The following is a 22,226-nucleotide window of genomic DNA, read 5'->3' as shown; positions in this document are numbered from 1 at the left end:
AGGCAGAATGTCAAACTAGCTGTAAAGTGAGCAGGGAAGTGACATATGTAGGAGGCAAACCAATATAGATTTACAAGGTCACATTAGCAGCCCCAGGTGAAAGCACGTGTTTACTTCATAATACTGCAATAATTTGTTGTTTTTTTCCATCCCTTTTTAAGTAGTAAGACAATAGTTGACTGAACTTGTTATACAGTTAAACCTCGATATAACAAAGTAGCTAAAATCGTCAATTTGCTTTATCAAGATTTAGTTGTATTAAAATTTGACCTTTTATGCAAATAAGTACAGTTGCCGATTGATTTTTCTTTCACGAAAAGGAACCGCTGAATTTTCCTAATTATCTGGCAATCAGAAAAAGCAAATTTGAATGAGAAAACAATTCATTTTAAAGAATTTGGGAGTCGGCGATGTATGATACGGTTTCATTCCACATCGACAATATCTTCACATAGGTGGTACGCATTAAGCAAAGCCAGCCACACTTTCGCGTGTACGCCGCCACCACGGCTGATAGCACTGCCCACACTGGGACGACGCTATCATGAAAAGTGCTGGCAGCAGGAAGCAAATGCTTCATATGCCTCTCGCTCCAACAGGTCACGGAAACTTGAGGCCGCTTGTAATTCAATCATAAGACCATCTGCGTCTGCGGAAGTTTCCATTTACTGTCTCAGTATTCCTTTGCTGCGGAAGCGAAATTTCGTTATATTGAAATCGCATACAAACCCACATCATTATATTGAGGTTCTAATTACATGGGTTTCTATGGACAGGAGGTTATAAAAAGTTAAATACTTCGTTATATCGAAGATCGTTATATTGAGGTTTAACTGATATGCACCAAGCAGCACTCTCAGTTTCAACACCAAGCATTAGCCACAGTATACAAAATGAATGGGCAAACATTTATTGTAACAGCTTGTTACAGAGAAAGAAATATATAGAAATACCTCATACTTTTGGTCCATACAACAGCTGTAAAAATATTAAGTATACATGGCAATAGAGATTCAGATTTAATAGCAAGATTAGATCAGCTTAAGTCACTAATTTGTGTGTGTTTCATTAATAGACTACTTGCCTATAAAGAATGATAAATATAAATGGTTACAAAATACATGTGTATTGGTCGGTTATTTCTTGAAACATCAATACAGCAAACACTTAAAACCCGAGAACTAACACCACAAAACAGCAGCAATGAATGCAGCTACTAGGTTGTATCAACAATGTATATTTTCGAAAGGCACTTGAACATTCGTGAAATCTTTGAAAATCACGCAAGCACTAATTCTTGATATGCACAAAAAGTAACTGATAATACGAAGATTAACTGGCAGTGTTTTAACATACCAAGTCATTCTGGATTTGGAGTCATTCTAGCTTTTGCATGCTTGTCAAGTTTCTACTATTGACAACATGCTAAAGTATACAGTGAAATGTGTCCCATTTGAAAAGGTAGACATGAACTTTAAGTAAACCTCACTATGAAAGAATCAAGTGATACTGATAATAATATAATATTTGGGGTTTTACGTGCCAAAACCACTTTCTGATTATGAGGCACGGCGTAGTGGAGGACTCCGGAAATTTCGACCACCTGGGGTTCTTTAACGTGCACCTAAATCTAAGCACACGGGTGTTTTCGCATTTCGCCCCCATCGAAATGCGGCCGCCGTGGCCGGGATTCGATCCCGCGACTTCGTGCTCAGCAGCCCAACACCATAGCCACTGAGCAACCACGGCGGGTCAAGTGATACTGAAGCAAGGTAAAAATTTATATAAGTAGAACCAAGTAATTCTGAGCTTAACATAGAGTACAAGTTTTTAATGTCTGGTGACAAAAATGAGATGAGCAGAGCTCACTTTTGGTACCTATGTGAACATAGCGATACAATAACACCAGGACTGTGGCAGGCTCATTCTTGCCAAGGCAAGATATGGAATGACAGAACAGGGTGGAATATGACACTGATTAAATGAGTGAACATAACAAAGAGCTAACAATCAGTTATAACAAGAAAAAATGAAATGCTGTGACATTTTCTAAGATAACGAAAATTAGAGGAAAAACAAGCATGCCACCAGTCAGCTTGCCACCCACAATTTATGCCATGTCCTGGTGGTGGCCGTCTCCAGTCCATGGCTACCTTTAGCAGTAGTTCTACATGCATGAAGGTGTTGCCTAAATGGCAGGATATTAACCAAACAAGGACCTTCCCAGGGAAGGAAGCGTATTTGAATGGGTTACTGGCAAAAGTATGATCACAGGTGATTTTAACTCTTTTTTTACACATGTAACGAATACTGCATAGCCCTTGTATGGTTGCATCCTTATCAGAAGGATGTTGTGGCGTCCTTTACAAAGTCTGCTTTCTATCTAACTGTCGAATGTGTGGCTAATCTAAAACAGGGCCATTCTCTAGTCTGAGCCAAGTTGTAGGCTAACCCAGCCTCCTGCTGATGATAGCGTTCTCAAGCCATGGCTGTGCTATCAGTTCATCGAAACAACACAACTGCCACTGGCGCCCAACGGCTGTGACAATCAAATAATGGTATTTGCGCGAACGGTAGCTGTAGAGGTGGATGTTGACATGCTCCACACCCGACCACCGGCAAAGCAGTTGCTTCACCAAGTCTTCCTGCTCCCGCAGCATGCCCAGGAACTGAGTAGTTTGAACCTGGTTGTGAGAGTGACAGAAAACAACATAGTCGGACTTCTCAACCACTAAATATAGAGATGCAGGGTTGTCAAACTGTGTAGCACGAAAATTGAGCAACACCTAAGGTGCAGCTCTATACTCAATAGATGAAGGGAAAATCAGACATCCACCCGTTCGTAGCAATTGCTACAAAGGAAACCCATACGGGTTCCTCGAAAGAAAAGCCTCAGAGTTGAAGAAAAATTCGTCCTGGTCTGGGACTCGAACCCGGGACCACCGCCTTTCCGGGGCAGCTGCTCTACCATCTGAGCTAACCAGGCGGCTAGCAGATGGCAGGGCGAAGTCGAATTTGTCGACAACACACGAAGCAAAGTTAAGTGTTTGACGAAGTAGTTCTGCGGAAACCCACAAGGTGGAGAGAAGTAATTGATAAAGGGAAAATCAGACATCCACCCGGTCGTAGCAATTGCTACAAAGTAAACCCATACGGGTTCCTTGAAAGAAAAGCCTCAGAGTTGAAGAAAAATTCGTCCTGGTATGGGACTCGAACCCGGGACCAATACTCAATACTCAATCTATACTCAATAAAGCACTATTGCTTTTACATTTGGCACTCTTAGGGACTCCAGAAAAAGCAAAGTGAGTCTACAAAGAGTTCATGCAATGTACACACACATGGACACAGGGCACTTCACTCCCGCTTCTCAGCACAAATAAATCTACTCAGATCAATAATATACATATAATATGTACGACGATGTTAAAAGAAGACAACCACATTTAATGGCCTATAGTTCATCAAATCACTTGTATAGCCTAGCTAAAATGGCATATTCGACTTGGAGACAATGCACTAAGTTCAACAAAACAAGGTGACTGGGATGGAACCATGGCATACATTTTTACATTAATTCCTATTTCATGTGCAGTACTTCCATGTATATTTTGCATCTTTCCTGTTTTTTTACTACCCTTGCAAGTACATTGTCTACATGGGTGAAAAAGATGTACAGCGAAACTATGAAGTCAATAACACTGGTTCTATAACAGAGCTGAATGTGACAGTATGAATGAGAATCTTGGTAGCAATATAGAGGGTTAAGGAGACCTATGCTAGTACAATCCCGTACAACAGAAAAGCCCTTCTAACAACCGGCCACTCAGAACACTTATAGTCAAGCTCGTTTACAACAAACTTGATTAGTACCGTGAAAAGTGGTTGTATCAGGAGTTTTTTTATATATGAACTCATCCTTCAAAACGCACAAAAATGAATAACACTGATGCTGGCATTGGCAGTTAAGATTCGGCAACACTTTGGTCTGAAAATCAGATTTTCAGTAACTTCATTTTTGTTCCCGACACCTTCCTGCATCTAGCTGCAAGTTTTCATTAAAAAGGTCATCCAATGAACGAAATGCAGCACCACACTTTTTTTGAAACACTGCCTGACCAGTTTGAAGCACCCGCATTTTGAAACTACAAGCACAGCTGCTGCCATTTCTTCTTCAGAGAGATTGTGCCATATTTTACTAGCAATGGGACACGAGTGGATTCTGCATACGATAGCAACGTGTTCTGGTTGGCTGGAAGGGTAAACTATTGTGGCATGCTGGCATTTTGCAAAGGTCTTGCCATTACAGCTGCAGCATCAGCCACATGGCACACCAAGAGTTGCGAAGTTATGTTTTCTATGTTGCTTCGGCTGAAAAAAGTAAGAATTTCAAAAAGTAGAGCGCCATCGTGAGCTGTTAGCAGCAACTACGTAAACGAAGCATTGATAAACTGTGATCTCCCAATAACGGCATAGTAACCGCTGATTCTTTGCAACTTTTCGTGGCAGCAGCACATCATGTCGCGTTTACACCGACTCAGGCCACGTGAATATCAACAATAATAAGATAACAACATGTGAAAGGCCGTTTGTCCAAATCGAACAAATAGGCGTAGTATACATGCGGTACTACACAGTGCTGAATGGAGAACTGCAAAAAATTGACAGTGCCACCGATGTGCCCTTCGAGACTGCACGCAGTGCCACACAGAGAACTGCGTTGAGTGCTGCTGTCGCAACCTCCAAGAAAGGAGAAGTGCGCGCACGCTCTGGTACTATCTCAGAGACCACAGCCACCGTACGCTATACTGCCTTGCACCGAGGTACACTGAAGATATACCTTGAAAGCATAGTTACTCTAGCATGGTTGAAAGTGAGCGACCTTCTTCATGGTTTCTAAATCTCCGCATGGCATGCGCTCATCTCATTGGTCATATCTTCATCGCAGTTGAACTGGAGCAGGGGGTGCGTTGTAATATAGCCAGTTCGCAGTAGCTGCCGGCATGTCAACCGAGGACCCAATCCCAGCCTCCGGACGCCAGTCTAGCCTATCATCTCATGGCTAATCACTGGGATGGTTTACTGGCGCAACATAGTGGAGGCCACCTTGCCGCGACAACCTGCTGCCCACCACCACATCAGCCAACAGCGAATTTCTGTTACAGCCGTACGATGCAGCTAGGCATAACCAGCGGTGCTTCGTCAGTATCCAGCAGCAAAAGTCGCCCTTTGGTGCAAAGTCAACCAAAATCTTTGTAGCCGCCATATGTCATTCTTAAAGCCGTGAAATCGCCTTGCCAACAAAATGGGGGTTAGGCGACAAATTGAATAGTGTAAAAATTATTCACAGCCGCCATGTCTGTGACATTAACTGTGCTTGTTACTTTTAAGAAATCGAGCAAGACGCTATGCAGCGTTTGAAACTTTGGTTACCGTTTTACACTGGTCATCAGGAGAGGAGTGCGAGGTCTCGCTCAGCGCCACCACAATTGCTCGCTGCTGCCTCAATAGCAACACTGTCCTGCTGTCTAAGCAACTCAGAAGCGGTGGACTGGAATGTATGAAAATAGACAACAGCCTGTGCAAAAAACAGCGGTATGATCTAGACTTAATTGGAAAGGCTTGACTTGGTTCAGTGCAGTTAATGCAGCTTCTGGTCAATGCCATGCCACTTTCAGTGGTGCGGAGAAACAGTGCTTGAGGACTAAGCTCCATTTTGGAAAGCCTGAGCAACCATTTTGGCATGAGGTAAGCTCAGAGGTTCACCTCTCAACACAGTTCGGCACAATTGGCACAGATATAACATCACTACAAGGATGGGCCTTACACAAGTAAACATGGTATGAGAATGTATGATTATGGACGAACAGATTATACAACTGTACTTTTTTGAAGTGGACTGCACTGTAATGCATGCACAACAATAGCACTACTCACATTTATCCGGATGGGATCAGACTCTTGTACATCTTCTGTACTGTCGTGGAGCTTGGGGTCACAAGGAAGATCAAAACAGCAGACGTCCCTCGATATAGCCAGCCTAGAGTAACTGTGCAAAGCTGCCAACGTCAGCTTGTATACTTGACCAGAAGGTGAGCTGCACTCATTGCAGAGAGGAAGCACTGTCAGCGCCATGGTAAGGTAGCGAAGAAACCCACAAACGTAGTCGCCAGCAGTCTGCCCACATTTGACCGAATCTCCCTGAGATGCGACGAAGCTTGGTACTACAGGCGCTTCAGCTGAACACTGGCTGCTAGACACAAATTGCTGGAAAGCCCGCTTCAAGCATGACATACAAACCTGGGAAGCCTTTGTAACAGTATCACACAACAAATCTTCATTTCGCGCCCAGGCACACAGCATGTCAAATGCATCATCCTCAGGCGAACGACCAAAGCACTGCTGATTTATCTTTGCAGCCAACAAGTTCTGTGATACTGGCTTGTCTGTCAGCTTTGGACTGCTTCGTTCTCTCAAAAGCAGCAACAGGCTGTCTATGATGCACCATGGAAGCCCCAAGAAGTGCTTCTTAAACTGCCGATCACTGCAAGTCACCATGTACCAGGCAGAAGCCATCTCCAGCAACGTTGTTCGCTGGCTTTGATCTTGTCGAGAGGCTACCTCAACATCCACAACAAACTGCTTCTGCATTACTTCAGTGACATCCTGGTATTGCTTAGAGACCAGGGTTTCCACACTGGTTTTGTCCAGTTTGCTCTTGTTGTAGCGAGAGACACTGTTAATGATCCCTGCTACCACTTCAGCTTCACTCTCAATGCCATATTGATCCATGATCTTCCACATCATGACCTCATAAACATCCCGGGCACTCTCTGCAGCATGTCGGTGCTTCTGCCACCCAGGGTAATCAAACAGGTTGCAGTGAAAATCAGTCTCAATTAATGTGTGCCAAGTGCTGCTGATCAGTGTTTTGTTCAGGCGATAGAGCTCTCCCAGTACCCTTGCAGACCGATAAGTGGGTTTGATCCCCCTCTTGGCCATGAAATCGGGATACTTCTGGACTCGTTCATGTCGGCTGAGTTGTGCGGAGATGCCCGTCTTTGCAAAGTCGAGGCAGGTAGAGATCTTCTCGGCAAGAGCAAGGCAGGTGGAAGAGCAAATGCCATCTGGAAGCTGGTCAGCCCAGGCCAGGTGTGCATTAGACATGACACCTACACTGTCATTAAGGATGTACTGGCACAGGAACTGAATGATGTCACTGTCCTGCACAATTCCAAAGCACAAGAAGTTGCAGGTTAAGGCACAAGCAGGCAGCCACTTTGCAATACACTTGTGATGACATTCATGAGACAAAACTATTACTGTTATAAGTGGTTCTCATGTTGCCTAGAGTAGCCTGAAGCACTGCCAAGAAGTAGCTACATGCTCCTAGTTATTCCAATTGATTCTGCAAAGCATAGAGTCACAGTATTACTTCTTTTATTAAGTAGCCGTCCCCTGCGAATACCTCCACATGCCTACGCTCCGACATTAATGAAACTCTACAATAGAAGCAAAATATTAAAATAAAAATAATGACAAATATAATACTGCACTTTGTGTTCAGCACACTTCATTCAGTGTAAGACTATATTTGACAGTCATACTGAGCATCACATCCAGTCAGACTAGTACATCGATGTTGGACATTCAAAACTGCACGGTACAAAGTGCCCAAGTGTGCAGCATGTCTAGAGGATAGCCTGTAATACAATATCATTGTATCAGATACAGAAACACCTGAACAAAACACAAAAGAAAGAAAAGAAAAAGAAAGAAGATTTTAATTGTACAAAAGGAAGTGTGTAACACTGGTATAAAGGAAAGTTTAACCGCACATTAAGAATGTCATCCATAATTAAATCAGGTGCAACCAGAGAACTATTACACATTTCCAAATGCGCATAAATCACAAGAACACCAAAGAAAAGAAAAACACTGATATGAATAATGAAAATGGTAACAGCAGTATTATAATGTGAAGGGTGAGTGACACATTCAAATGTATACAAGTAAAAAGAACAGGAAGAAATAAGAAACGTTGCACAATTCTAAGAAACCCATAAACATAAGAACACACATTATTCATGGAGAAGATGCTCCAGAAGTTCACTTTGGAAATTAGCTGCTTCAGTGCAAATGACAATATTTTCTCTTTACATGTTTCACTTGTTTATGAACTGCACTAAAGGTGAACATTGATATTTTAGTGCTCGAGCAAATATAGAGCGAAATGTGATGTGCTGGCTTCATGCGGTAGGTTGCAAATTTTGTCTCACCATAATATAAAGAATGAGAGATTGTTAAACACAAATATTTGCATTGTATGTTCAGGGAGAAAATGTTGACGTTGCTTTTTAACAATGATATGCTCACGTAGGGTGAATATGAGGAAAGTATGAATCTTGTCACCTTATTCTGTACCGATTCGATGCAGTTCTGTAAAGTAACAGTCCTTGTGTGCCACATTATCGATGCATATTCTAACCAAGACCTGATGAGAGGTGTGCAAGCGTGAAAGTTCATTTCCGAGTTGGAAGGATACAAACAATGTTTGATTAATCCTAATTTCTTAAATGCTTCCCCTTCTTTGGTATGTATTCTATGTGTGTATGCCATGTTAGATCTGTAGTTAGACACACAGGTATATTTGAAACTTTGTGCTCCCTCTATAACTGTTTAACTGTATAACTGTTGTTTATTGTATGAGCATTCAGAGAAGTATTACCAAGTGTAGAAAATGTCATAAGCTTTGTTTTTTCTGCATTGATCCCCATGTACCAGACCTTACACCATTGGCTGAGTTGCACTAGGTCCGCTTGTAAGCTAGTGGCGTCCTCGGGAGTAAGTATATGAGTCATATGTGTGAGAAAAGAATGTGTTCTAACAGTTTGCGGCAAATACAGGTCAATGATATCAGTTAGTAATTGTAACGACTTGTGCTATTGCTGGATTTCAATTTGGGAATGACATGTGCCATTTTCCAGTCACTGGGAATGCTCCCGCTGTGAAAGATGACTGACAGTAATATGAATGAAACGCACACTGTCATTTTCAGAAGTTTAGGGTTGAAGCCATCAGGACCAGGGCTTGAATTAAGTGGCAGACGCTCAATAGCAAAGGCTATGCCTGGTACGCTTATGGTTACGTATGCACATGGCTGACGAAGAGCTGAATTAGTGCCCCTAGGAATAGCCTGAAAAGGTGACTCATTGAAATTTTCAGAAAAGTATTTATTAAAGACATCGGCTGTGGTTTCCACGGAGACAGCATTATTTACCGCTTTCATCGTTCATTGAAGGAACTGCTTGTTATTTAGGATTAATCACGTGCCAAAAATTTGTAGGGCTAGTTTTTAACAAGTTAGGTAATGCATAATTAAAGAAATTGTCTTTAGCCTCATTAATTGCTGTCTCAGCAATAATGCACGCCTCTTTGCATTTTGCCAAATCACTGTCAGCATTTGTTTTGTTCACTCTTCGGTATGCTCAATTTTTTCCCTATCAGGACATTTTGATGTGAAATTGTCAAATGGCCCACTGAGCAAAAAAAATCTAGCAGCGTCTGTAGCAGCAAAACAGCACCTGACTTCCCATTGGCTGCGATACCGCATCACGAGCTGGCTCTTGCTGGCTCAGGCCTCGACGGAGCAGAGCAGGTGAAAGGGAACACTTGCTGCCATGGTATTGCGAGACGAGAGAGGGCATTGCTGTGACACTATGTGACCTTCGCTCTTAGAAGCTTCGCTCTTGGAAGCCTGCGTTATCGATGCGTTCCTTGACCACGCAAGCTCTCGCCTGTGTTCTAACTGTGCCTCGGTAAAGCTACGTTCACACTTGGTCTCAGTGCAGGTGAAAGTGGCAAAAACTTGACAAAATCCGCTTCCCCAGGCAGCGAAACGGGCGGAAAACCAAGCGGCAAGCCCGATCGGTCTCGAAACTATTTTTCTGCCACGGCAAAGTGGAAAGCTGTTCCACTTCACTGGAAGCTGCACTAGCGCGTAAATATTCGGTAGTAAAATTTAACACCTCCCGTTGTTCATTGTCCATTTTTAAGAAAAGCAATTAGCTAAAAGTATCAAAACTATGTCTTCTTCCTCTTCCATGGTAGACGAAAGTTAAGACGACACACGCAGTTGCGTGAAATGATAGCTTTTAATAAATGATGAGTCAATGAATGAACATACCGCTTGAAATGGTGTGATGAACAGCGCCAAAAGTACAAATGTACACCGACTAGATGGACGTAGGCGAAAGCGGTAGTGGTTTCCGCTGCAGTAGCGAAACAAATGTGAACATCTTGGACATGCGTGGAAAAAATTTTCCGCACGCTTTGCCCTTTCCGCCCACTTGCCGCTTACGAAGTGTGAACATAGCCTAAGGCCAAATGAAAATGAAAATGAAAATGCAAAGTGTTTCAATGCGTTCGCTTGCCCATGAAGAGCTCTTAACTCGAAGGACCGCTCAGCGGCATTCAATTGGACATTAATACTTTCCTTATAAGTGCTTAGGTGTCCTCGGATTCTCTTTTAACTTATTGCGTGAACCATGGTGCATCTATTCTGGTTTAAATGTTTAATGGTTATTTTAGGGATACAAGCAAGTTCAATTTCTTTCATTTTATTGCATAAGACAATCTAGTTCTCATTTGTTGTGCGGGTATAAAACATGTCTTTAAACATGGGGGCTAACTCATCTAACATTTGTTTCAGTTTAGTGGTGTCAGCTCCAGAATAGTTTAGGATCTAACGAAGTCCGGCTGGCTGCTAGGGAGCGGTAACACGCACCTATGATATATGTGATGCATAGTGTCAAAACATTACAGTAGTTGAAGTTACGTATCAATAGGCATAGGTGAAGGCTGATAATCGTTCTGTATAGCGATCATTACACCTTCTCCCCTGCAATGAATCCTATCTTTGCGAAAAGCTGTCAAGTTCTTCGGGAGGGATAGTTCACCATTCGGGATATCAGCGGTCAGCCATGTTTTGGTGCCAATAATAATATCCACAGTACATGTGCGAATGATACGTTTCACTGCATCAAGCTTAGGAATAACACTGCAGAAATTTGCAAGCAGCACAGACACAAGACAATTTGCATGCAGATTCGACTTGCACAAGCACCCTCGTCATTTACCCTTATCCCCTCCTGTCCGGCTGTCTTGATTGCCCTACCTAAGACTGCTTCATATTTGAAGCTGTTACCATGCAGCTGAAGTTTGCTAAGCAGGGTGTCTACCAAGTTGATAGTTCCAAATTCCCTGAGTTTTCCAGGTTTTCCCCGAGTGCCTTTGCAAAATTCTCCGAGTGCCTTTGCAAAATTCTCCGAGTGCCTTTGCAAAATTTTCTGAGTGACCCAGTACTTTGTTTTATGTCAAGACAGGCTGACACCATATCACCCGATGCTGTCACTCTCTAGTAAGCATGTTAAAAAATAAAAGAACGACTTAATCTAGTTTGAATAGTAACCAGTAGTGCTCATTTTATTCCAAATGAAAACAGGAGAGGGATTAGTAAAATGCACAGCAAAACAAAAAAAGCTTTGAAACAAAATGGTCAAACCCATTGCAAATCGAGTCGAGCATTAATTGAGGAAAAATGAGACATCCACCCAATCATAGCAAATGCTACAAAGGGAAACCCATATGGGTTCCTCGAAAGAAAAGCCTCGCAGTTGAAAAAAAATTCGTCCTGGTCCGGGACTCAAACCCGAGACCACCGCCTTTCCGGGTTTCTGCAGAACTATTACGGTGAGTCGAACATTCCCAAATACTTATAGATAGGAGATGCACACAGAAGCAAATATTTTCTAATATTAGCTATTTCTATCAACTGATAGCAAGCTCATCGGTATGAGGCTCGAACTTTGTCACAAGTGTCTCCGCCTTTGTTGTGACAAAGGAGGAGAGAGTGCCATTGCTGACAGCGGCGAATTTTTTCAGTGAAAAACACAGCACCGAACGGCAAGGAGCTTAATAGCGAACACCAAAGCAGCTAGGCCTAGTGTTGCTGCGGTGGTGGCTATGGCTGCCAGCAGATCTGCGTGTGAGAGCGCCGGTTTGAGGAAGCGAGGTAATCAAGATGACGGCAGTGGTGGATTTGATTTTAAAAAGTCCAGAAAATCGGACAGCAAAGGGTTCTTGCGTCCAAAATTTCAGACGTTCTTATACATTGACTATGGGGTACGTGGGTTGTTGACTGTACACTGCCAACTCCTCCAGCCGGCGACACGGCATCAGAGGCGATTCGTTACAATTCCTTTTGGTTACTCGAGCCAGCATTACCGTGACTTTCATTTCTTTTCAATAATATTACAGCTAATTTTCCCTTATAGAAGCACAAATTCCCTGAGATTTCCTTGAGCATTTCCATACTACTCAATATCGCTGAGAATTCTTGGTTTTCCCAGTTGGCAGACACACTGGTTACATCTGATTGTGAAGCATTCGTTTTCTTTGCATTTTATCTTAACGATCCCTCAATTTTTTGCAGGCTATTAGTACTTTCAGCGAGAAGTCATCTTTGAGCCATACTTTAGGTTTCACATTTTTTTTTAGTTTGTTGGCATTGCACAGTACTTCTTCCTTCAACTTAAAGTTTAAGAACTTTATGATAATGGGGCAGTTCTGTGCAGTATGACGCATACCAATGCAGTGAGCTTGTTCAATGTCATTTTCCTGTAAGTGACAACTTAAATGAGCTGAAATAAAACCTTGTACTTTCATTTCAATGATTGCGTAGTCCTTTCTGTCTTTGGTAATCCCTCCATCAACAAATTGTCACGTCTCAACTTGTTATTAATAACATATACAATGTCGCCGAGCTCCTCGTTTGTCTTTGATATGAACTCCTTACTTCATTTATTGTGCCATGAACAGAACTAACATCATCCCTAATTTTGCGGATGCCACTGATGTTTTACTCGATGTCACTAAGTTGTACTCTAATGTCTGCGATATATTTTTTACAGAGAAGATGTCTAAGGCTAGGATACTGGAATTTCTTCATGGCGTAACGTGGGGATGCGAAGGTCTCAGCAAAAGGACACTGATGCTATTTACATGGTCAGTAGTTGAACTTTGGCATCCCAAGCATGGACAGAATGTGCCAATACAACCATGATACACGTCGAGATCAATGCCCATGGCGCAGGTTACATTCACATTACCAAGTCCCTTCACATAGCCCAGTGAACCATTTATGTCCCATAGATGTCCATAGAACATCATGTTTTAGACATTGCACACCGTCCTATAGATATCTATATTTCTCCAAACAACATTACAAATACGTACCATGGATAATCTAAGTCCCATCCAGATCATGCCTCTGTAACGTTGAAAGGATATCGCAGTTGCACACAAGTGACTTCCTATAGATGTTCATTTTAAGGATGTAGGAGGTCTATAGAACATCTATTGGATCTTTCCTGTTCACTCTATAATGAGTTGCATGCCTGAAAGTGCCACAGTAGATGTACTACCAAATACAAATGAAATGCGAATAGCAGAGCGTGTGGCCGAAGCATAACCGAACACACAATGTGCGGCATCGGCTAGTCATTATTGTACACATGCACGTGTGTGTGGTTTTGACAAGAAGTAGGGGGCTGTTTGTCCTACTGCAATTACGTCACCCGCATTTTGTTTGAAGGTTGTATTCTCACCCTGCGACTGCAGTGCCATTCCTGCCTGTGATTACTGCTAAAGTGGCTAGGACTGTTATTGCTCCTCCAGTGTAATACATTTTTGGTGCTATTCAAATTACAATTAGACACTGGCAGCTTTGATGGTGGAAACAAAAGCAACATGCATTAGGAAACTGGGCATGCGCCAGCTGTATTATGCTACAGATGTGGCGATGGTGCTAGCTACCATAACAGTGTACTGGCAGGTGGGAATGGCACTGCTGCAGTGTGACGAGAAGACAGCTTTCGGACAAATACAAGTGGCGTTTATAACAGTAGGGCGAGCAGCACTGCACTCTGCACGAGAACCACATGCCCACACGTGCACAATGACTGGCCGATGGCATGCACTGTACGTTTAGTTATGCTTCGGCCACACACTGTTCGGCACTTCATTTGTCCTCCATGCTACATCTGCTGAGGCACACTAATGCCACAGTTACAATCGTTGTCGACAAGTAGCTGGTGACCTTGTTAAAAATGTTTTGTTAACATGCAAACATGCAAATGTCAAAATATAAATTTAAATGCTCATCAGGTATCTTTCCTATTACATATAGTTCTAGCGCTCATCAAAAGGTGAAAATGGACTCACAAAATTGTAGATCTGCATTTTGATCATTATGAATTATTACAAATACTGCTATGGCTATGTGAAGAAAGTGAGTTCAGTAAGCACTAGGTAAAGCACACAAGTGAGACTCACAATGTCCTATCAATGTTGCTTTTTATGTATACAATTGATAAAGCTAATCATAAACTGCTACTCATAACCACGTTGCAAAAAATAAATGCTTTCGTAACATAAATTCTGGGCTTTAATACTGCAAACTGAATCTTTTTGAAATGAACAGATTCAGGACCACATTCTCCATTTCGTAGAATCTTGAACATGCACAGTGATGATGATGGGGAAAAATAAAATAAATGGCCTGCCACAGTCCTCTAAAAGGTAATAGTGCAACTTTTCCTCTCCCAGCATCCCATTGCTAGGCATTAGAGACAATTTGCTTGTATTTGTGTGGCATGCGCGATCAATGCGCAAAAGCTTTGGATATGCAAGAGCTGTCCAGATCACTAACACATTCGATGTCCTTTGGGTGACCCTTGACTGCCATGTACTAGTGGAACATTTAATAGATGTGAACTAGACATTGGTAAATGTCTTAGATATTTGGTCTTCTGTGGTATGTCCAATGGACATTTGTGGTTTGCTGGGAGCCAAACAGGATCAGCGGCCACTCAGGTACAACACTACTCAAATAAGTCTGAATGCATACCTACAACAAAGCAGAACAGTAAATTAGCGCTTGTAGCTTGTGGCTGCAAATCCCGGAGATTCTGTGTTGTTGCGCTGCTTTTGCACCGACGTGGCCTCGGCAGCAATGCTGGCGCCAGCAATGTGCGAAGGCAGCGCCACCAAACGTGATCGTGGCAAAGCAGTTAACACAATGTAGATAGCTTGTCTTCGCAACTTGATGACCGCTGGCAAAACAGGGTGACCACGCACAAATGAGGAAAGAATCGCACACCTATAACAAAGCATAACAGCAATTTAGTGCTTGTAGCTCGTGGCCACAAATCCCAGAGATGCTGTGTCGTTCCGCTACTTTTCTACCAATGTAGCCTTGGCAGCAATGTTAGTGTTAGCAATGGGCGAAGACAGCGCCATCAAATGTGACTGTGGCTTGGCAGTTAACACGATGTAGATAGCTTTGTCTTTGTGACTTGATGGCGGCTGGCAAAACAGGGCGATATGTGCATAAGGAAAGCATCGCACACCTATAACAAAGCAGAACAGCAATAGTAGCTCATGGCTGCAAAAATGCTACAGTCACCGATAGATTTTTTTTGCATGGTAGGGGCCGCAACATTTTGTAAATTATCAGTCAATTGGAAAAAGTAAATTTTAATGAGAAATCAAATTAATTTTGTTGTATTTGATAGTCAGCGACGAAAGATATGGTTTCACGCCACATTAACGGTATCTTCACATCGGTGGTACAAAGCAAAACCAGCCAGCCTTTGAGTCCACTCTGCCTCTGCGGCTGATAGTGTCACCCACAGTGGGACGACGCCATCATGAAAAGCACCAACAGTGAAGAGCAAACACTTCATCTGCCTCTTGCTTAAACACGTCTTCGAAACTCGAAATTACACAACCTCCAGTACTAAAACCCCACGTGCGGGAAAACAATGCACATGATGCCACGTGATCTCGTCATGCCTACTCTTTGCACACATGGAGAAAGAGAAAGAGAGAGAGAAAAACTTTATTTGGTTCCTTCAAGGATTTAGCGTCTCGAGGTCTCCGTCGTCTTCTTGGGCGCCGGCGACTTGGAGCCTCTTCCGGCAAGGGTGGGCCCCTATTCCAGGGCTCCACTGAGCCTAGCTACCTCACTAGTGTGCTGCACTAAGGTCTTTTGGGCCGTGAGCTCGCAGCTGGTAAGCAGACTCTCCCATTGCTCCGCACTTGGGTTATTGTGTTGGTGGAATGATTGATTGTGTTTACATTACCATGTGACATGATATAGTGTGGGTGTGGCCCCGCACCATGGGCAGGTGTCTCTGTATTGTGTTGGGTACATTTTGTTTAGAATGTATAAATTTGGGAAGGAGTTTGTCTGCAATCTGCGCCAACTCGTTGCTTCCTCCTTCGTTAGAGCTTTGTGCGGTGGGGGATATTTGGCTCTCGTCCCTCTGTATAAGTTTAAGATTTCTGTGTATCCTCCTTCACAAGCGTGTGGGTGATACTCCGGGGCGTGCGACTGCTCTGCTCGGAACATGGTCTCTCGAGCTAGGCTGTCTGCCCTTTCGTTACCCTCTATGCCTGCGTGGGCTGGAATCCAGATTAACTTGTGCGTAACGTTCCTCTCGGCGAAGTTGGCTCCGCCAAGAATTCTGAGGGCGGCTTTGCTAATCCTGCCCCTCGTGTAATTTCTGCATGCTTCCTTCGAGTATGTTAAGATGTTTAGAGGCCTGCCTGTCCTATATCCTTCTACTGCCGCCAGCGCCACGGCAATTTCTTCGGCCTCCGCTGTGCCGGCTGCCTTTGCCGTCGCACATGTGATCAGATTCCCGTCACCGTCCACCACCACCGCCGTGGCCGTGTGCTTCCCTTCTCGCGGGTACATGGCAGCATCCGTGTATACCGTGTTGTCTAGTAGCGCTAGTGTCTTCTCCACGTATTCGGCTCGCGCCTGCCTTCTGCTCTCGTGGAGGTCCATGTTCTTAGGTAATGGCCTAACGCTTATTGTTTTTCTTAAGCAGTCGGGCACGTCTGCGTATCTATCTACGTGTCCGCTCGTGTCCCGTCCCAGCCTAGTCAGGAGCACTCTCCCTGCAGGGGTGCTTTCGAGTCTGGCTTTTTGCGTTTCGAGCAGGGCTTCCGCCAGTTCACTGAAAGTGTTGCTGATGCCCAGTTGGAGCAGTTTTTTGTTAGACGTGTTTTTTGGCAGATGGAGAGCCGTCTTGTATGCTTTCCTGAGTAACGTGTCCGCCTGTTCCCTCTCTCCTTTGGTCATCGCGTGGTACCAAAGCGAGTAGATGACTCGGCTGACAACCAGGCTGCCAGTGAGTTTGAGTGTGTCTTCCTCTTTCATGCCGTATCTTTTTTGAGAGACCCTGTTGATCATCCGGCCCACCTGCTCCGTCCCATTGCTCAGCAGGCTGATGGTGTGGCTGCATTTTATTTTCTGTTGCCCTGTAGCCACATGCCCAGGATTCTGATCATGTTCATTTCCGGGATGTTTTGACCGTCAAGCGTTACTTCCAGTGTTGCTTGGGTGGGGTGTCTACCTACTCTCAGTAGTTCGGATTTTTCTGTGGAGCATACCAGTCCCCTCTCGCTGGTGTACTTTTCGACACAGCGCGCAGCCTGTTGTAGCTTCTCTTGTTTTTGTCCCAGTGAACCTTGCGTGACCCAAACCGTGACGTCATCCGCGTACATCGAGTGTTGGATGCCCTGGATCTCGCCGAGTCGTTTTGCCAGGCTGATCATCGCCACATTAAATAGCACGGGCGATATCACGGAGCCTTGGGGTGTGCCTTTACATGGTGTGGAGAAGGTGTCGCTTCTCAACTCCCCCAGCCCTACCGTTGCCGTTCTGTCGGTTAGGAATTCCTTGACGTAGTTGTGTACTTTCCTTCCGCAGTTGGTGTTGCTGAGGCCCTAAATTATGGCCGCGTGGCTGACGTTGTCGAAGGCGCCTTTGATGTCGAGCGCCATCACAACGTTTTCACCCGCCTTGGGCATTGTGTCGAGTACCTCCTCTTTGAGTTGTAGGAGGATGTCCTGCGTCAATACGTTGGCCCTGAAGCCATACATGCTGTCAGGGTACCACCTCCCGTTCTCCAGGTGCTGCTGGATCCTTCTGGTGACTATTCTCTCATACAGTTTTCCCAGGCACGACGTGAGCGATATCGGCCTGAGATTCTCGATCTGTAGTTTCTCACACCCTCTAAAACAGGGTGTGAGCTGGCGTGCCACATCATGCTGCTTCACAAGTTTTGCAAGTACCTTAAACTGCTTCACATGGAACTTTCATTGCAAGTGCTTGCCAACAAATGCAGTGTCACACTTTTCATCAGCACAAAAGTGCATGGCTTCTCCTTGGAACGTTTAGAAACAAACCGAAAATTGAGAAACTTAGGCAGAGCTTGGCAGCTGGCATGCTGTGTGGTGTGGTGGTGTCTTGCCATCTGATACATTTTCTTGCCACCAAGACAAGTGCACCAAGATCACTGTTCTGTCTTAGCCATCCACAACCGTGTATCAATGACATGTTACACTACCAGCCTACACCAAATACACCACTGACTACCCACTGCCAATGAACCATTTGTTGTTAAGTTGGTCATAGCTACTACTGTCGATTTCCATTAATTCGACCCTGACAGGACTGAGGAACTTGACTGAATTAATATGCTGGTTGAATTAAACAAGATGCAGAAAACCGTCAAAACACACCTCCGATTGATTTGGCAGTAACTGCCCAATTCATCAAATACGTGCCCACTTTTTGTCTAAAGTAGAAAACAAACATAGATATAAATTAAACCTCCTGAACAATGTCGAAACCTATTGCGCACCCGATTTTTTAGCACAAAGAGTGGGCAATGTCTAATATGTGGTGCACAGCGGCGGCCACTTTCCTAAAGTCAACTTCACCGCAATACAGCCGAGCTTTGCGGCAAAGCCTACAACCGCTGTGAACGCAATTTTTAGTGAACAGATTTTTTTTTAAAAAGGGGCGGGGGGGCGCATTAGAATCGGCTAAATATTGTAATAGGCATTGTGAGCTACCGTTATTGTTTGAAAATCCTTCTAGGGCAGGCCAAAGATAGGCATTTCCTATGGTATATTTTCTTTTATGCATGTTAATCCATGTAATGTGCGCTAAGCTCTGCCGAGAAAGATGCTCCAGTAAATGGGTCTTTATTGAAGTCACTATAGGGGTCAAGCACTTGCATGCTGACTGGTCAAGTTCGAATTATTCTGCAAAGGCTAACTTTAGGATCCAAATAAATAAAGTTTGGGCTCATAGAAATTAACGGGCACTGACCGGGACTTGCAGTTGGCATTTAATTAACCAGAATCCAATAAACAGGTCTACTGTATCTGTAAATGAGTAGACACAGCAGCTACAGCTTCCAGATTTTCCAAGCTACTGGGAGAATATCCATTGCTCACAGAGACCACCTGACAGATAACTAAATCGGGCAGTTATGCTTACAAGCACACTAGTGTGACTTGCCCACATCATGTTGTTGAGCTCCATACATGATAGCACAAAGCACATTTGGTCAAGAAATGAAGCATATTCAGAGAGCAGTTGCTGTGACATAGTTACTAGCACGAACAAGACTAACAGAAAAAAGGTGGCGCAGGACAGAGCACTCTGTCCTGTCCCACAATTTTTCCATTAGTCTTGTTTGTACTAGTAACTATGTCACACTAGTGCTCTGTCCTGTCCACCCTTTTTCCCTCTTTGTTCCTTTAGTCTTGTTTGCGCTAGTAACTATGTCATAGCAACTGCATCAACGCCAACTAGCCCAACTTTCTGCATTAAATATTCAGAGAGCACTGGCCAGGTTTCCAGTAGAGGGAGCTCCGATAGAAGTGTCGCTGAACACCATGGGCTCTCTGTTTGATCCAGGAAAGAAGAGGTCTGGTTCCCAAATCACAATGTACTCATCACCGTCAAGGTCTGAACCTGCACACATGTGAAGGGAGGAAAAAAATAGACAGATCCCACGTGCAATGCTGTCGAAGCTAGGCAGGTAGTACAGTCACAGATGTCTCACTCCACGCATTGCGTAGTGCAGTTGTAGTATTTGATCTCTAACACTTTCTAAGGTATTACTGCATCACATATATTACAACTCCGCATGCAACAAAGGAAGGAAAGCGCAGTCGAGCACGGCAGAAAATTAGGTGGGGATGATGAAATTAAGAACTTTCCAGGTGCAAAACAAGCTGGAAGCAGCCAGCAAGATAGGCGTAATAGAAAGTTGCTGGTCGAGGCTTTTGCTAGGAAAGGTATCATGAAGGATGTGCAGGATTTCTGGCCGCAGTGCTACGAGCTCAATGAGAAGGTAGTTTGCGCAGAGTGGCAAGAAGTTCGTCTTTAAGAAGATGTCGTTTTGCAGGGAGAACAAAAACAATCCTCACTTAAATGCCCTAGAAACAACGTCAGTGCTGCCTTCCAAGTACTCGGCGAGGCTACTTAACTCTGGGTCTGCTCGTTGCTGTTCAGCGAAGTCTTCCAGAAGGCATCGTCGTCCTCGTCAATTTGCAGCGGCGGGTCAATGGGGGCGTGTGGCAGGCAGTTGGCATCAGAGTGCTTCCATCCAGACTTGGTAGACGACAATGATGTCAAATTTCTGGAGTCCGTGACTCCATCACGCAAGGCGTCGTGAAGGTTCCTTTAAATCTGCCAGCCAACACAAGGCATGGTGGTCATTCAGGACTTTGAAAAACCTGCCGTATAGGTAAGGGAGCAATTTCAAGGTAGCCCAAATGACGGCAAGGCACTTTTTTTTTTTTTTCAATCATAGGCTTCCGCTTTCTACAGCGACCGGCTAGCATAAGCAATGAACCTTTCAAATCTGTCTTTACTCTGGACTAGGATGGCACCAAGGCCTAGGCTACTTGCATTGGTGTGGATTTCGATGTCGGCGTCTTCGTTGAGGGGGGGGGGGAAGAACTGGTAGTGACTGCAGGCGTTGTTTAAGCTTTTGGAATGCTTCTGCTTGTGGTGCTTGCCACTTGAAATCAACGTCTGATTTCGTGAGGAAGGTTAATGGCTCGATGATGCGAGAAATGTCTTTGATGAAGCACCTATAACAGGCACACAGGCCAAGGAATCTGCACACTCCCTTCTTATCACAGGGCTGTGGAAAGTTAGGGCTGGATTCTGAAATGCTCCTAACCTTAGACCATTTCCCTACCTTCCGCAAGGAGTCCTTCATGCTACCTAAACGTTAGGCGCCCTCGGAAGGCCACCGCGAATTCTGAAAGTTTCCTTTTGCCTTCCCTGCGGAAGGAGCACCTCACCAAAGGAAGTGTAACGTTAGAGGCTTCTGGTTTCGAGATTACTTACAAAAAATGTGAAATATTTGTAATGAATTGCGAAGGTAAAGTGCTGGGACTGTTAAAATTGCATTACTACTTCTATACCGGGGCATAAATTCCATTTCTTTGGTTAATAACGCAAAAATAGTTCAAACATGATGCATATGGCAGGAAAGCAAACTCAGTCTAGCAACTATGGCAGCATCTGAGTTCAGTTGGTCAGGCGTCGCTTTCTTTTTCGTGCGCTTTGTTTTGCGTGTGTGTGTATTAAATTTGGCATGCCGGGCAAAGCTTATTTCACAGAGGAAGAGAAAGACTAGTCCACAGAACTTCTACACAGGTACAGCAATGTGATTGAAAGCCAGAAAACAGACGGTGTGTCGTTGAACGCGAAGGCGAAAGCGTGGGAGCTGCTGTGCACAGAATATAATAGCATGCCGCACGTGCGCAGACGCGAAGTGAAACAAATAAAGAACTGTGGGACAATCCGAAAAGAAAAAAAATCGTCTTCGGATAAATATCACAAAGCCGTCATTCTCGCCGCTCTCTTTTCACAAAATCAAAGTAAAAAGATATGGCACAAAACGCGGTCCACTGAACCAAACTGGATGTCACTACACGGCGGCTGGCTACCGCGGCCTTGACTGCGCACGGCACCTATCCTAGCCAAGCGTAGAGCGTGCAAAGTCGTGCGGAATAGCATGCGTTCAGGTAGAGGAGCACGATTAGGAAGCATGAAGGTAGCTTGCCGGCTTCCTAAGCGCGGGGAAGCACCAAGGAAGCTCTAACTTAGTGCCTCTTAGTAAGGTACGTTCCAGAATTGACGCCAGGTCACCTTACAGCGTGAGACATCCTTAGTAAGGAAAGGAGTATTTCAGAATCCGGGCCTTAGTGATGGCAGATGTCTTTTGTAGATCAGGACAGACTCCAGATTTGCTGATGACGTGGCCCAGGAACAAAAG

At 44.2% G+C, this 22,226-nt stretch overlaps 1 protein-coding gene across 1 annotated transcript in view; it reads right to left on the bottom strand.

The window, feature by feature from the left end:
- Positions 1–894: 894 nt before the first annotated feature.
- The window catches only part of LOC142559884 (uncharacterized), a 57,440-nt gene continuing 36,108 nt past the window's right edge, over positions 895–22,226 (bottom strand). The window contains exons 10-14 of the mRNA XM_075671570.1: positions 19,766–19,903; positions 15,299–15,470; positions 13,297–13,330; positions 5,938–7,224; positions 895–2,684 (exon numbers count right to left, since the gene is read on the bottom strand). Of these exons, the coding sequence (XP_075527685.1) occupies positions 2,448–2,684; positions 5,938–7,224; positions 13,297–13,330; positions 15,299–15,470; positions 19,766–19,903 (1,868 nt within the window). The 3' untranslated portion in view covers positions 895–2,447. The remainder of the gene's footprint in view (positions 2,685–5,937; positions 7,225–13,296; positions 13,331–15,298; positions 15,471–19,765; positions 19,904–22,226) is intronic.

Source organism: Dermacentor variabilis, chromosome 10 (genome assembly GCF_050947875.1).
Source record: "Dermacentor variabilis isolate Ectoservices chromosome 10, ASM5094787v1, whole genome shotgun sequence".
Lineage (NCBI taxonomy): Eukaryota > Metazoa > Arthropoda > Arachnida > Ixodida > Ixodidae > Dermacentor > Dermacentor variabilis.
Note: the sequence above shows the minus strand (reverse complement) of the source record. Positions and strands in the feature narration are given on the sequence as shown.